General features: G+C 43.0%; 1 protein-coding gene across 2 annotated transcripts in view; it reads left to right on the top strand.

The window, feature by feature from the left end:
* Positions 1 to 1,880: 1,880 nt before the first annotated feature.
* PSME4 (proteasome activator subunit 4) overlaps positions 1,881 to 13,970 on the top strand; it is a 106,237-nt gene continuing 94,147 nt past the window's right edge. Inside the window, exon 1 of one of the 2 annotated variants that reach the window (XM_073022981.1) lies at positions 1,881 to 2,384. In XM_073022981.1, the coding sequence (XP_072879082.1) occupies positions 2,143 to 2,384 (242 nt within the window). In that variant the 5' untranslated portion in view covers positions 1,881 to 2,142. The remainder of the gene's footprint in view (positions 2,385 to 13,970) is intronic. The other variant, XM_073022980.1, reaches the window with a different exon arrangement.

Here is a 13,970-nt window from a genome sequence, read left to right as displayed (position 1 = left end):
GCTTTATCAATAAACTATCCAATAAACCCTTTTCAGGTTTCACTTCATTTGACCTGTTAGCTGCCTAAGGTAGGATTGTTCACTTCTCCATATGAGACACTCTGGTTTTAGTAATGCCTAGTTTCCTAGAACTCTTCCTCTCTCTTACCGCTTTTTGTGAATACTCTTTGTGGCCTATCTTCCTTTTCTCTGTCTGTCCTTAAATGTGGGGTTCCTTAGAGATTTGTCAAGGGCCCTATTTTTTCATACTGTATATTTCCTTCCCTCCTGTCATCGCTAATCCGTATCTCAGTTTAGATCCCCCTCCTGATACATATGTCAACATACCCATCCCATAGGCATTCTGCCTCCCAAGCGGTTTCTGTTGTTCTTTATCTCATTGAACGACTTCACCTATCTACCCAGCGTCATCTTGTCTCTTTCCTTTTTAATTTTCCACTTTCAGTCAACTACTAAGCCCAAGCCATTCTGCTGCAGTAGCTCTCAATTTCAACTGATATCCAGGCCATAATTATGTCACACCTTAAGGGGTCCCCCAGTTCCCAATCTTGTCAGTTGCAACCAATTTTCCACACGAAGCCAGACAGCCAGAGTGATTTTTTTTTTTTTTTTTTTTTGAGACGGAATTGCGCTCTTTTTGCCCAGGGTGGAGTGCCGCGGCGCGATCTCGGCTCACTGCAACCACCGCCTTCCGGTTTCAAGCGATTCTCCTGTCTCAGCCTCCCGAGAAGCTGGCATTACAGGCGTCCGCCACCATGCCCGGCTAATTTTTTTGTATTTTTAGTAGAGACGGGGTTTCACCATGTTGGCCAGGCTGGTCTCGAACTCCTGACCTGGTGATCCGCCCGCCTCGGCCTGCCAAAAGTGCTGGGATTACAGGCGTGAGCCACCGCGCCCGGCCGCCAGAGTGATTCTTTAAAAATGTAAATTATATCATCCCACTGCTATGCTTAAAATCTTTTGGAAGTTTGTCTCTAGGATAAAGCTCTGAATTCCTTAGGATTTCCTTCCCAGTCTCATTTCTCCGTCCCCTCTCTTACGCTATTTTGAAATTTGAATTTTTAGAATACATGCTTGCAGCCTCAAGAGCTGTTCTCTCAGCTGAAATACGTGTTCTCCTCCCTCCTTTTTCTAATCAACTTTGCACTCAACCCTTACAGCTTAATTTAAGTATCACTTCTAGGAAACTGACACCCTCTCAACCCCCTAGTTTGAACTTCTCTGTAGAGTTTCTAAGGCTTCCTGTACTTATCTAGCAATTAAGAGCATTATCTTGTAATTCACGTCTTTATCTCTGCTAGACTAAGTCCTTGGGAGGGCGGAAACCAGGGTAAACTTTCCATCTCAATAGCCTAAACGGAGTGCCTTACACACAAAACAGTTGTTCAATTAGCATTTATTCAGTGAGTTAACGATTTTCTTCCTTGGAATGATGGCGGCCAGAATACCAGAAAGATGGGGACTTAAAGGGGACAGAATAATTAAATCTATAAGGAACAAGCGGGAAGGAGTAAATAAATCTATAAGGAGCAAGTGGGTACGTAGGCTTTTCCATAAATCCCTGTAACCTAAAAGCCGGGGCTGCTCGGCTAGGGGGACCAGGCCGACCTGGCGAACCTGTCGCCGCGACTGGGGCTCCGGTGGGCGCCGCCTGGAGTGCGCGACCCCCAGCGAAGCAGGACAATAGCTTGGAATTCGGCCTCGTGTTTCCGGTGAGGCAGCCTCGCGCTGGGCCGGTGAGGCCCGGGGTGGGGGCTCCGAGCCGGGCCCACGGCGAGGAAGGCGCGGCCCGCTGGGCTCCAGCTGCCGCCACCACCGCCTCCCCCGACGCCGTCGCTCCGCCCCGCCCCGCCCCGGAAGTGACTTGAGACCGGTCCGGAACCTCTGAGCCCGGCGGCTGCAGCGTCACCAGCCAAGCCGGTGCGGGGCGGGCAGAGCGGCCGCTGCCGCCGCCAACGAACCGGGAACCGCGCGGGGCCCAGCAGCACGCCGGCCAGGGAAGGGGGCCTAACGATCGGTCAGAGGGCGACGGGCCGCCGGCGGCCGCAGGGCGACGAAGACGCGGAGGAGGCGGAGCCCGGAGAGGGGTGGGGGTCGGGGAGGGTTAGGGTGGGAGGGGGTAGGGGGGGTGTCCCTGGGCTCATGGAGCTGGCCGAACGGGCGAGAGTCGGAGAGCCCCCGGAGCCGGGCGGGCGTCCCGAGCCGGGCCCGCGGGGCTTCGTCCCGCAGAAGGAGATCGTCTACAACAAGCTGCTGCCCTACGCCGAGCGGCTAGACGCCGAGTCCGACTTGCAGCTGGCCCAGATCAAATGCAACCTGGGCCGGGCGGTGCAGCTCCAAGAGCTGTGGCCCGGGGGCCTCTTCTGGACCAGGAAACTCTCCACGTAAGTGTGCCCGGGCCTGCAGGCCGGGCCGGGGGGAGAGGCTTAGTGAGAGGTGTTGGGGATGGGTGCTCTTTGTCCAGAGGACTGGACCCTTAGCTCTGTCCTCGCTGGAGCTGTCCCCGAGCGGTGGTCCCAGGGTCGTGACAGAGCCTGTGAAGCACTCAAGCCGTCCTCCCTGACACTTTCTTACCGGGATTCCCGGGTCCTCACCAGCCCTGCACGTCCTCTCCATCTGTTTCTCCCGAAGTGTTCGGGTTGTTGTCTTCCCACCTGGGGGGACCTGGGGAGCCCAAGGGCCCCGGCCCCGAGGGAGAGAGGTGAGCCTTTCCCAAGGGTCCTCCGTGGATCTTTGCGCATAGGAGAGGCGGGGCAGAGAGGATTTGCCTTTGGGGGAGTTCTGTGACTTCTCTCCCTGCTTCCTCCGGTTCTTCCTTCCCCTACGATCCCCGCCTCTTCACATCTCCGTTGGCGTCTAGTAACTTTCTGAATGGAAAGGAGACCATCGGGAAACTTACGGGTTCTGCTTTTTTGGGGCCCGTTCAGACCTGGCGGAGTTGATCGAAAAGGTTGGTTTAAAGTCAGACTTCATTCTTGAGCTTAACGTCTTAGACGTTAATGTGGACAATGTTGTTTAAGATCCTAAGGATTGTGTGTTGTTCCTGTTGTGACATTTCTTTTGGAGAGGCCTTTAAGATACTGAGGAAAGTAGGGAAGAGCACTGTCAGGATGTCCAGGGCGATACTCGTATCAGGCGTGTGTTAATATTTTGAGTTACTCAGATTAACATAGATTACCTGAATCAGTTTCAGGAGTTCTGTTTGTAAACTAGCTTCAAACTATAGTGTCACTGAAATTAGAAAAAAAACAAAAAACAAAGAATAAAAATACAGTGGGGGAGGAAAGGTTACATTTACCTGCTGGGTGGGCATCTTTACTGTGTCCGAAGAGCTTTTTAAGAAATAATTTTGCTGTATCTTGTTTGGTTAACTGTACATAAAATCTAGTAACATGGTATGTTCACGCATGTGGGTATGGATGGGTGAACACACAAGACATAAGTCACTCATTCAGTGTTTACCCAAATCTACTGATTGAACTGAGTGATGACTCAGGGTTTTGTAATAGTTTTGTCCATATTTCTTCACTGGATGATTCTCGTCTGCCAATTATTAAGGAGCCTCTGACAAATTTCTCATTTCCACTTGAGGGGTGGGTGGGAACTAAAATTAAAAAGAAGCAAAACTGAAACATGTAATTTGCCCTCTTCAGAGAGTGATCACAAAATGTCAAGGTTAACAACTCTCCTCCTGACTAGAGTATAAAGAAGTGTTTCGTGTTTAACGATCCTTAGGAGAATGGGAGTGAGGGGCGGCAGAAGCAGGAATGCAACAGGGAGAACCACGTTTAGTCAAAAAAAGAATACTTCATAAATGGTTACAATCCAAATGCTTTTTGAAGTGAGACTCCTAGGTTTTTGTGTTACTCAGGCACAGTAAAAATAGTCACTTTGTTACAGTGATTCCCCATTTTAATCACTTGGATTAGACTTGCTGGGAGAATACCTACCATTTTTGGGGACGCAAACAGCTTTTTTTAGATATGCAGTATATACATATGCCATGGTGCGAAGGCATATCTGGTTTGGATTTATGAACCTAGAATCTACCAAGGCATACTTAAACATTGTTTTCTGAAGTATTTATTGTTATCAAGTTTGGTAAATTAGCACTCCGGGTTTTGTTATTTTGGCTTATTAGGTAAAAGTTTTTACTTAGAAAGGGCTAAAAATAACAGTGGAGCTAATGTTTGGTGTTTAGGGCTGGATTGCTGATGGCTTAATACCCATGAACCTATAACCATTTATATCTAAATAACCAACAAGAAATGCTATCGGGTAAAATTTTGTTTTGGTGTAGTGGTTAAATGCTGGAAACTGATTCTTGGTATTGCACTATGAGACATTTTGAATGCAGTGGGACATGTTGTGATCTTGGGTGTGTTTTTTTCCTAAGTCATGTTAAGGTGACCTGTTTATAGTTGTGCTTGTTTTTTAAGCCTTCTGTGTTGCATAAGTGAACATCTGAATAATGCCAAAACGTGTGACGAAAGCTGAGTGGTGATCATATTTAGTACTTCGTAGAATAGAAAGTGGTAATAAAAAGAAAATCTAGTTTCTCCCACTAGCCCTGAGACGGTGGGAAAGTTACTTAATCATGTGTTTCAGTATTCTTGTGAGTGAAATGAGGAGATTGGACTAAATAATAATAATAATTATTATTTTTTTTTTTTTGAGGTGGAGTCTTGCTGTTGCCCAGGCTGGAGTGCAGTGACGGGATCTTGGCTTACTGCATCCCCTGCCTTTCGGGTTCAAGTGATTCTCCTGCCTCAGCCTCCCAGGCAGGTGGGATTATAGGCGAGTGCCACCATGCCTGGCTACTTTCTTTGTATTTTTAGTAGAGAGAGGCTTTCACCATGTTGGTCAGGCTGGTCTTGAGCTCCTGACCTCAAGCAATATGCCTGCCTCGGCCTCCCAAAGTGCTGGGATTACATGTGTGAGCCACCGCACCTGACCTGGACTAAATTCTTGAGAAGCATTTCTACTCTGGTACTCTGCAGTTTTATTTTTTTAATCCTGTCAAGCTTCACATCAGTCGTTGTGTGTATCTTTCTACAAGAACTGTTTGAATAATTTGTAAAATACTAGAAACAGTTGCATAGATCAGGTACATTCCTAAAGACCAAAGTGTAAATGCAGTTGAGAGTTACTGGGACTATCTTGCCAATCAGAACTGTGCACCCCTAATCTGGACATCAGAGGTGTGTTTGGGACCAAGTTCTGGTTTGGAAGGTTCTCAGGCTTTATATTTGGTCCCTCTTTTTGACTTTTTTTTTTTTTGGAGACAGTCTCACTCTGTCGCCCAGGCTGGAGTGCCGTGGCAGTATCTTGCTCACTGCAACCTCCACCTCCACCTCCCCTGTTCAAACGATTCTCCTGCCTCAGCCTCCTGAGTAGCTGGGATTGTAGTTGTATGCTGCCATGCCTGGCTAATTTTTGTAGTTTTAGTAGAGACGGGGTTTCACCATGTTGGCAAGACTGGTCTCGAGCCCAGGTGATCTGCGTGCCTCGGCCTCCCAAAGTGCTAGGATTACAGGCTGAGCCACCGCGCCCACCCTTCTTTTTGACTTTTTTCTTCATTTTTAGTAGTTTCAATCCATTTCGAAACTTGCAGGTCTGTTTAGCATCTCTGAAGAAAGGTTATTTCTATATTTTCAAATACTTTGCCATGTGATATAGGCTTTTTCCAGTGAGATATAGACAGTTTAATGTACTAGAACTGGTCAAGAGAGGTTGTGTGATGTAATGTATCACAAGGCAAATTTTTAATAAGGGAGGAAACAAATCAGAGAACTTGAAACAAATTAGAGAAAGTAGGAACAAATTAATGGTCTTTGGACAATGGCAGACAGCTCATGGACACTGTAAGTGAAATATTGGTAGATAACTTGTATGGCCCATGTAGAGAATGAAGGGAGTTGAAGAAAAGTATTCTTAAAACTTGATTTTGTTACGCCTGTAATCCCAGCACTTCAGGAGGCCAAGGCAGACGGATCATGAGGTCAGGAGTTCGAGACCAGCCTGACAAACATGGTGAAACCCCATCTTTACTAAAATTAAGAAAATTAGCCTGGCATGGTGGCGTGCGCCTTTAATCCCAGCTACTCAGGAGACTGAGGCAGGAGAATCGCTTGAATCTGGGAGGTGGAGGTTGCAGTGAGCTGAGTGCCACTCCAGCTTGGGCGAAAGAGCGAGACTCCGTCTCAAAAACAACAACAAACAACTCAAAAAACTTGATTTTGCCCCCTTGCCTTTCTGGACCTTTCATGAGAGGCAGTGAGTGCTAGTTAGAACACCTCAGGTTATCTGTACGTGAGGTGTATCTGGCCTTGCCACCAACATTATTATCTTTTTTTATTTTTTTATTATTATTTTTTGAGACAGAGTCTTGCTCTGTTGCCCAGGACAGAGTAGCTAGGATTACAGGCATGTGCCACCATGCCTGGCTAATTTTTTGTATTCTTTGTAGAGACAGGGTTTCACCATGTTGGCCAGGCCAGTCTCAAACTCCTGACCTCAAGTGATCTGCCCGCCTCGGCTTCCGAAAGTGTTGGGATTACAGGCTTGAGCCACCATGCCCTGTCTAGCATTATTATCCTGGTGAGAATTTAGATTATTAGTGGGTTTTCAAACTTTAAATTTAGTAGTGGAGTGTTTTATTTTTTATTTTTATTTTTTTTTGAGACAGAGTCTCACTCTGTCATCCAGGCTGGAGTGCAGTGGAACAATCTCAGCTCACTGCAACCTGTGCCTCCCAGGTTCAGGCAATCCTCGTGTCTCTGCCTCCAAGTAGCTGGCATTGCAGGTGAGTGCCACCACACATGACGAATGTTTGTATTTTAGTAGAGAGGAGGTTTCGCCATGTTGCCCAGGCTGTCTCAAACTCCTGGCCCCAAATGATCCACCCATCTCGGCCTCCCAAAGTGCTGGGAATACAGGCATGAGCCACCACGTGGCACCAGTAGTGCGGTGTTAAAAAACCAAATTTTGCCCAGGCACGGTAGCTCACGCCTGTAATCCCAGCACTTTGGGAGGCTGACGCAGGTGGATCACAAGGTCAGGAGTCGGAGACCAGCCTGACCAACATGGGGAAACCCTGTCTCTACTGAAAATACAAAAAAACTCCCCAAACAACTGGGTGTGGTGGCGGGTGCCTGTAATCCCAGCTACTCAGGGGGCTGAGGCAGGAGAATTGCTTGAACCCGGGAGGCGGAGGCTGCAGTGAGCCGGGATTGCACCACTGAACTCCAACCTGGGTGAAAGAGTGAGACTCTAACTCAAAAAAACCAAAAAATAAAAATAAAAAAATTTTAAAAACCCCAAAATTTTAAACATGAAATTGGATTCCTCAGGCAAATTAAAACCCCACTCATTAAAAAAAAAAAAAAGAAATACTACTTCTTGATAATAGAACTTCTGAAACCTCCTGAGGGCTCCAAAACACAGTTTGAAATATCTCTTGGGTGCATTGGGTGTCGTGGCTCACGCCTGTAATCCCAGCACTTTGGGAGACTGGGATTACTTGAGGTCAGGAGTCCCCTGGCCAACATGGTGAAACCCTGTCTCTACTAAAAATACAAAATTTTGCCGGGTGTGGTGGCACTCACCTGTAATCCCAGCTGCTCGGGAGACTGAGGCAGAAGAATCGCTTGAACCTGGGAGGCAGAGGCTATGTTGAGCCGAGATCGCACCACTGCACTCCAACCTAGGCAACAGAGGGAGACTCTTGTCTTAAAAATAAATAAATAAATAAATAATAACTTGGCCTTTCTAGCTCTTTGTTCTTTTTAAACTGATGTGGAGGAAAGGGAGGGAAAAGGATGGAGAATAAGGGAATAGGTTACTGTTTCCTACAGCTTATCCCATCCATGATTCTCGTGTGTGTGTGTGTGTGTGTGTGTGTGTGTGTGTGTGTGTGTTTCAAACAGAATTTTGATTTCAGTAAAGTATGTGGGTTTGGTGTAAGATGAAGCAAATTTAGATCCCTTGTTTGCTACAGTGACATGTTCTGTATTGTTTTATGATTAAGTGACTGTATTATACTGTGAAGTCATTTTAATTGCTAATTAAAACTGTGGCAGCTTTTAGAATTGAAAGTACAGTTGTTTAATTATTATTACAAATATTATGTAGCCTTCCTAGATTGATTATCCCAGTTGAAACCACATAATGTATTTAATTAGATTATGTAACCACCAGAAACTTAAGTGTAGTCAAGGTATGAGTTATCAAATACACCAACCTTCTCTTGTGGAAAGTAGTAAGTGGCCACAGGAGCACCCACATTCGTATCATCCCCGTCTTGGGAAAGAAAGGAAATGATAACTGCTAAATCTTTATTGTCTGGTATGAGGCATCTAAGAGTATCTAATATTTGAGTATTGAAATTGAAGTATACAATAAATGCAAGTGGTTTTATTTGTAAATGAATCTTGAAATCTTGACAAATTACCAGACTCATCAGTGAGAACCAGTTAGAGTGATAGAAGAGGTTTGTCTTTGTTATTAAGTGATCATTCAAAATGGGAACCCAAATTTCTTTGTAGTGAGAAAGTTGATTTTCCCTAAGGGGAAAAAAAAGGAACTGATTTTGGAGAACATGAATTTTTTTGATAAAGTTGTATAATGTAATAGCACAATAAGACACATTTCATATTTGATTTTTTCAAAAATAATAAATTTTATTTCTGAGAGCAATTGTAGGTTCACAGCAAAATTGAATGGAAAGTATAGTTTCCATATACCCTCTGTCCCTACACATGCACACATTTGATTTTTCATGATGCTGTCACACATAAACTTTTATTTGAGGCCCTTACTATTTTCCAGAGATCTCTCAGTAATTTCTTGAAAACAGCTTTTCAGTTTTCTTTTCACTAGTTAATTGGCTATTTCTTCCTGAACATCGTTGGCCAGTGAGCCTATGTGTGTTTCTGATTTGAAATTTTCCAACATTTAAACTCTTTTTTCATTAAATATTTTTTATTATAAAAAATATCAAAAATATACAAAAGACAATAATATAATGAACCTCATCACCCATCTTCAATTAATTAACTCATGGCCAGTTATGTTCTTTTCATCATCCCCTTTCCCCATTGTTTTTGAAGCATATTATTTATTCATAAATGTTTCCAGTATGTATCTTTAAAGGAAAAGGATTTTTTTAAAAAAAGCAATACCAATACTATTATAAACCTAAAAAATATTAACATCTGTTATCACTTTGATCAGTCTCATGAGGTTCTGTTTCTTTGCCAAATTGGTGATTTTACAACTGAGTTTCCATTTGATTTGGATTTTTTTGTCTAAGGTTTACTATAATCAAATCTCATGGACAGAGGTCAAGAAAATAGCTAATTAATGAACATTTTCACATTATGACATCTTTCATTTCTGCCTCTTATCTTTGAAGACTTAGATTCAATCCTGGGGTAACAAGTATTCTCTTAAGTTACCTTCATTTAAAAAATGAGGACACAGAGGCTTATAAGTTAGTGCACAGTCATGGGTTAACACAATGTAATAGAGGCAGATCAGTCTTTGAATACAATTTTTTGAGTACATTGTGTGGACTGGGCACTGGTTTTGGCATTTGGGATGTATCAGTGCAAGTTTTCAGACCCCTGGAAGTTCCAGTATGCTCTTTCTTTTAGTCTGTTTTTTTGTTTTTTGTTTTTTTTGAAGAGACAGTCTTGGTCTGTTACCCAGGCTGGAATCATAGGGAGTGCAATCATAATTCCCTGTTTTAACCTTAAGCTCCTGGGCTCGAGCGATCCTCCCACCTCAGGCTCCTGATTAGCTTGGACTACAGACATATACCACCACGCCAAGCTAATTTTTGAAATTTCTGTAGAGATGAAGTCTCACTGTGTTGCTTACGCTGGCCACCTTGGCCTCCCTCCTGAAAGTGTTGAGATTACATGCGTGAGCCGCTGCATATGATATGTGTGCCTTTTTTTTTTTTTTTGGAGACTGAGTCTGGCTCTGTCACCCAGGATGGAGTGCAGTGGCGTGATCTCGGCTCACTGCAGCCTCTGCTTCCTAGGTTCAAGTGATTCTCCTGTCTCAGCCTCCTGTGTAGCTGGGACTACAGGGGCAGCCACTATGCCCGGCTAATTTTCCTATTTTTAGTAGAGGTGGGGTTTCACCATGTTAGCCACGATGGTCTCAATCTCCAGACCTCATGATCCGCCTGCCTCATCCTCCCAAAGTCTTGGAATTGCAGGCGGGAGCCACCGCGCCCAGCTGTGTGCCTTCTTTCAGTGCACACTTTTATTCATTTAGGACAGACTAGGCCAGGTGGTAATGCCATCAAAAAATTTGAAGAAAATAGGAATTCTGAATGTATCATTTGAAAAGAAAATCTCATTCTGACCACTGTGTTTTAATGCCTTACTTTGAGGCACTAAGAAAGGCAGTTAGAAGAAAAGAAATGTACCGTTTGATGTTCTTCTGAGATCTGAATGTCACTTAAGAATGGTTTTCCCAAGTGTTCTTTCTGAAGTGTTGTAAAATAAAATTGTATTTGAAATACATGTTCTTAATTGAAGTGGAGGCAGAATTTTACTGGTTTTTTGGCAAGCTTGTAAATAAGCATATAACTATATAACTTCTAAGAACTGTTTTTCTTATCATGGAACCTGGGAATTAACTTTTTTCTGGTAAATGATACTTATTTTTAGAGAACCCCCTTCTCCCTTGTAAAAAGTAAAGAAGCAGTTCCTCTTCAAAGACTTTCCTCGGAATAAACAGTAACTTCTCTTAGAAGCAAAATTTATTCAAAGACCTGTGCTAACATTCTTAAGTATCTGCTAGCCGTAATAAAGAAATCAATGTACTTTATGTTCTTAGCTCCCACAGTTTAGCCTAAATATTTGCCCTGGCGTGTTTATACTGGTCCAAGCAAGCATTAGGTCATAGCCTGTTCCTCTTCCTTATTTGAAGGTGTTTTTACCTTTCTCAGCATTACACATTCCTCCTTCCTTTGTTCTCTGCCTTTGCCTCTTTTAAAAAGTTCGGAGTTCCTAGCCAATCTGGGCAAATACAGAGTGTGAGGTCCCATTCCAACCAATGGAAACCGGACACAGCAGTAGGGTGGACACGTCAGGTTATAAATGACCCTGTCTCCTTTGTTAGGTGTACTCTCATGGCAGAACTGCTGGCGAGTGTACCCTTTCTGCAGAAAGTATAAAAATGACCTTGCTGAGGAAATTGTATTTACGTTCAAGTGCTGTTTCTTTATAGCACCGGGGAACAAGCATTTCAAACATCTCCCTTCCCTCCTTTATTTTGAGACAGGGTCTTGCTCTGTTGCCCAGGTTGGAGTGCAATGGCGCCATCACAGCTCACTGCAACCTCAACCTCCCAGGCTCAAGCAATCTTCCCATCTTAGCCTCTGGAGTAGCTGGGACCACGGGCATGTACCAGTACACCCAGCTAGGTTTTTATTATTTTATTTTTATTTTTGTAGAGACAGGGTCTCACTGTGTTGCCATGGCTGGTCGCAAACTCCTGGACTCAAATAATCTTCCCGCCTTGCCCTCCCAAAGTGCTGGGATTACAGGCATAAGCCACTGCACCTAGCCCCTCTTCCCCCCTTTTTAAATACAAAAATCCAAATCTATGTTTCTGTCTAACCTTTGCAGAAAATTAGATCAAAATCTCGTTCTGTATGAACACCAAACTGAGAGCATGGTAATAAAAACAGTAAGCAAACAACAGCAGCAGCAGAAAACCCTTGCATTCATTGAGACCTCTATTGGAATGTTAAAAGCAGCACATACTCTAAGTATTCCCATTCGGAACCTTGAGGTAGACTGCTTCCATATTTGGTTTACACTTAACATTTCTTCTCACTCTTTTTTTTGAGTCTTGCTGTGTCACCCAGGCTGGAGTGCAATGGAGCAATCTCGCCTCACTGCAACCTCCGCCTCCCAGGTTCAAGTGTTTCTCCTGTCTCAGCCTCCCAAAGTGCTGGGATTACTGGCGTGAGCCCCCATGCCTGACTTCCTGTGACTTTTAATTCTGCAGATGTTCTGATTATTTTGACCTCGGGTTGCCTCTTCAGAGTATATATTAAGTGCTGACAGCTTCCTAAACTTTCAAAGTCAATGACCACTTAATATATGATGAAAATTCGGCTAAAAAAAAATCCAAAAAACTCTGTTAATGCTTTATTTTATCTCACTTTTACATGTTTTGTTTTCCAGGTAGTCTTGGAGTCTCCTATCTGTCTTATTTGGTTGTGAGTTCTTGGCCCAAAGGAACTATTTGAGTCATTATTGTCTTGTATGTGTTGTTTGCTCTATAAATGCTTTTTGAACATAGAGGTAATTGATTGAAAATAGGGGAGGTGAGTTTATGAAAAAACCCTTACTTGTTCACTCAGTATTTCTGGCAGTGAGAAGCTTTATCTACATTTTTAACATTATATGTAATGATGAAGGACTTAGTCTTAGAATAAAATCACAGTAATTTGTTCCTGATCCCTTAGTTTTCTCTGCTACTTTTACCTCTCGTTTTTGATGTTTCTATATGGTGAAACCTTGGGAAGAGAAGGAAAAGACTGGAATCATAATGGTAAGAATATAGCTATAATGAAGTGTTTATTTTGTGTGGGCAGGAGTTGAAGTTACTGCCTGAAATTAATTCAGGGGGTTGTTTAGAAATGTCATGGGTCATGGTAGTTTTCCTTGCTGTAAAATATTTGTCATTTAGCTCTAGCTGTCAGGGATTAAGCAGCTTTTTTCCCCCCCTCTTTTTTTTGAGACGGAGTCTCGCTCTGTCACCTAGGTTGTAGTACAGTGGCATGGTCTCTGCTCACTGCAACCTCTGCCTCTTGGGTTCCAGCAATTCTCCTGCCTCAGGCTCCCAAATACCTGGGACTACAGGTGCGCACCACCTGTACATACAAAATAATTAATAAACAAAAAATACAATAATAATAAATAAAAAATACAAAATAAATTTTGTATTTTTAGTAGAGATATGGTTTTGCTATGTTGCCCAGGCTGGCTTCAAACTCCTGGATTCAAGCAATCCACCTGCCTTGGCCTCCCAAAGTGCTAGGATTACAGATGTGAGCCATCATGCCCGGCTCTTAAGTGGCGTTTTAAAAGGTCCTTATTTCTCACCATTTCTTTAAATATTTTACATTTTAGTAAAGTTTTAATGTGTAATTCCTGCATATTTCTCTTTGAGAAATTTTCAATTAATCTTTTTGTTGGTAATTTGAATGGAACAATCTTCCTTGAACTCTGTTACTTTTTATCTGGATGCTATACAGGAAGGCTCCTGACTTTTTTTAAAAAAATATATATTTGGTAGATTTTAAAGTTTAGTCTAAAAGTGGTTTTTCTTAAAAGTTGTTTCAGATGTTTTAGGTATAATCATAGCATTGACACCATACTTTTAGTTCCACCTTTCCTGAAATAATTACACTAATTTTTATTACCTATTCTTTTGATCTAGATTCAGAATAATGCTGAATCATAATGGTAAGAATAGTCATTATTGTCCTGAATCTGACTTTAAAGGAAGTGCCTCTTGGGGGAGGAATGCGTTAAAGTCTGATATTGACTCGTGTGTTTTCAAATGGATTTGGTTTCTCTTGGTTATAATCCCATTAATATTTTCTGGTTTACATTGTATCATAATCAGATTGTTTGGCCAGAATGATTTCTATGTGTTAAAATTAAGTGAATTTTTTTTTTTTTTGTGGTTTAGTTTATGACAAGTTTTTTTGTTGTTTTTTTTTTTGAGATGGAGTCTCACTCTGTGGTCCGGCCTGCAGTGCAGTAGCACTATCTCGGCTCACTGTAATCTCCGCCTCCTGGGTTCAAGCAGTTCTCCCACCTCAGCCTCCTGAGTAGCTGGGATTAAAGGTGCATGCCACCATGCCCGGCTAATTTTTTTTTTTTTTTTTTTTTTAAAAGATGGAGTCTCTCTGTCGCCCAGGCTGGAATGCA

The sequence above is a fragment of the Chlorocebus sabaeus genome, chromosome 14, assembly GCF_047675955.1.
Source record: "Chlorocebus sabaeus isolate Y175 chromosome 14, mChlSab1.0.hap1, whole genome shotgun sequence".
In the NCBI taxonomy this organism is placed as follows: Eukaryota; Metazoa; Chordata; class Mammalia; order Primates; family Cercopithecidae; genus Chlorocebus; species Chlorocebus sabaeus.
Note: the sequence above shows the minus strand (reverse complement) of the source record. Positions and strands in the feature narration are given on the sequence as shown.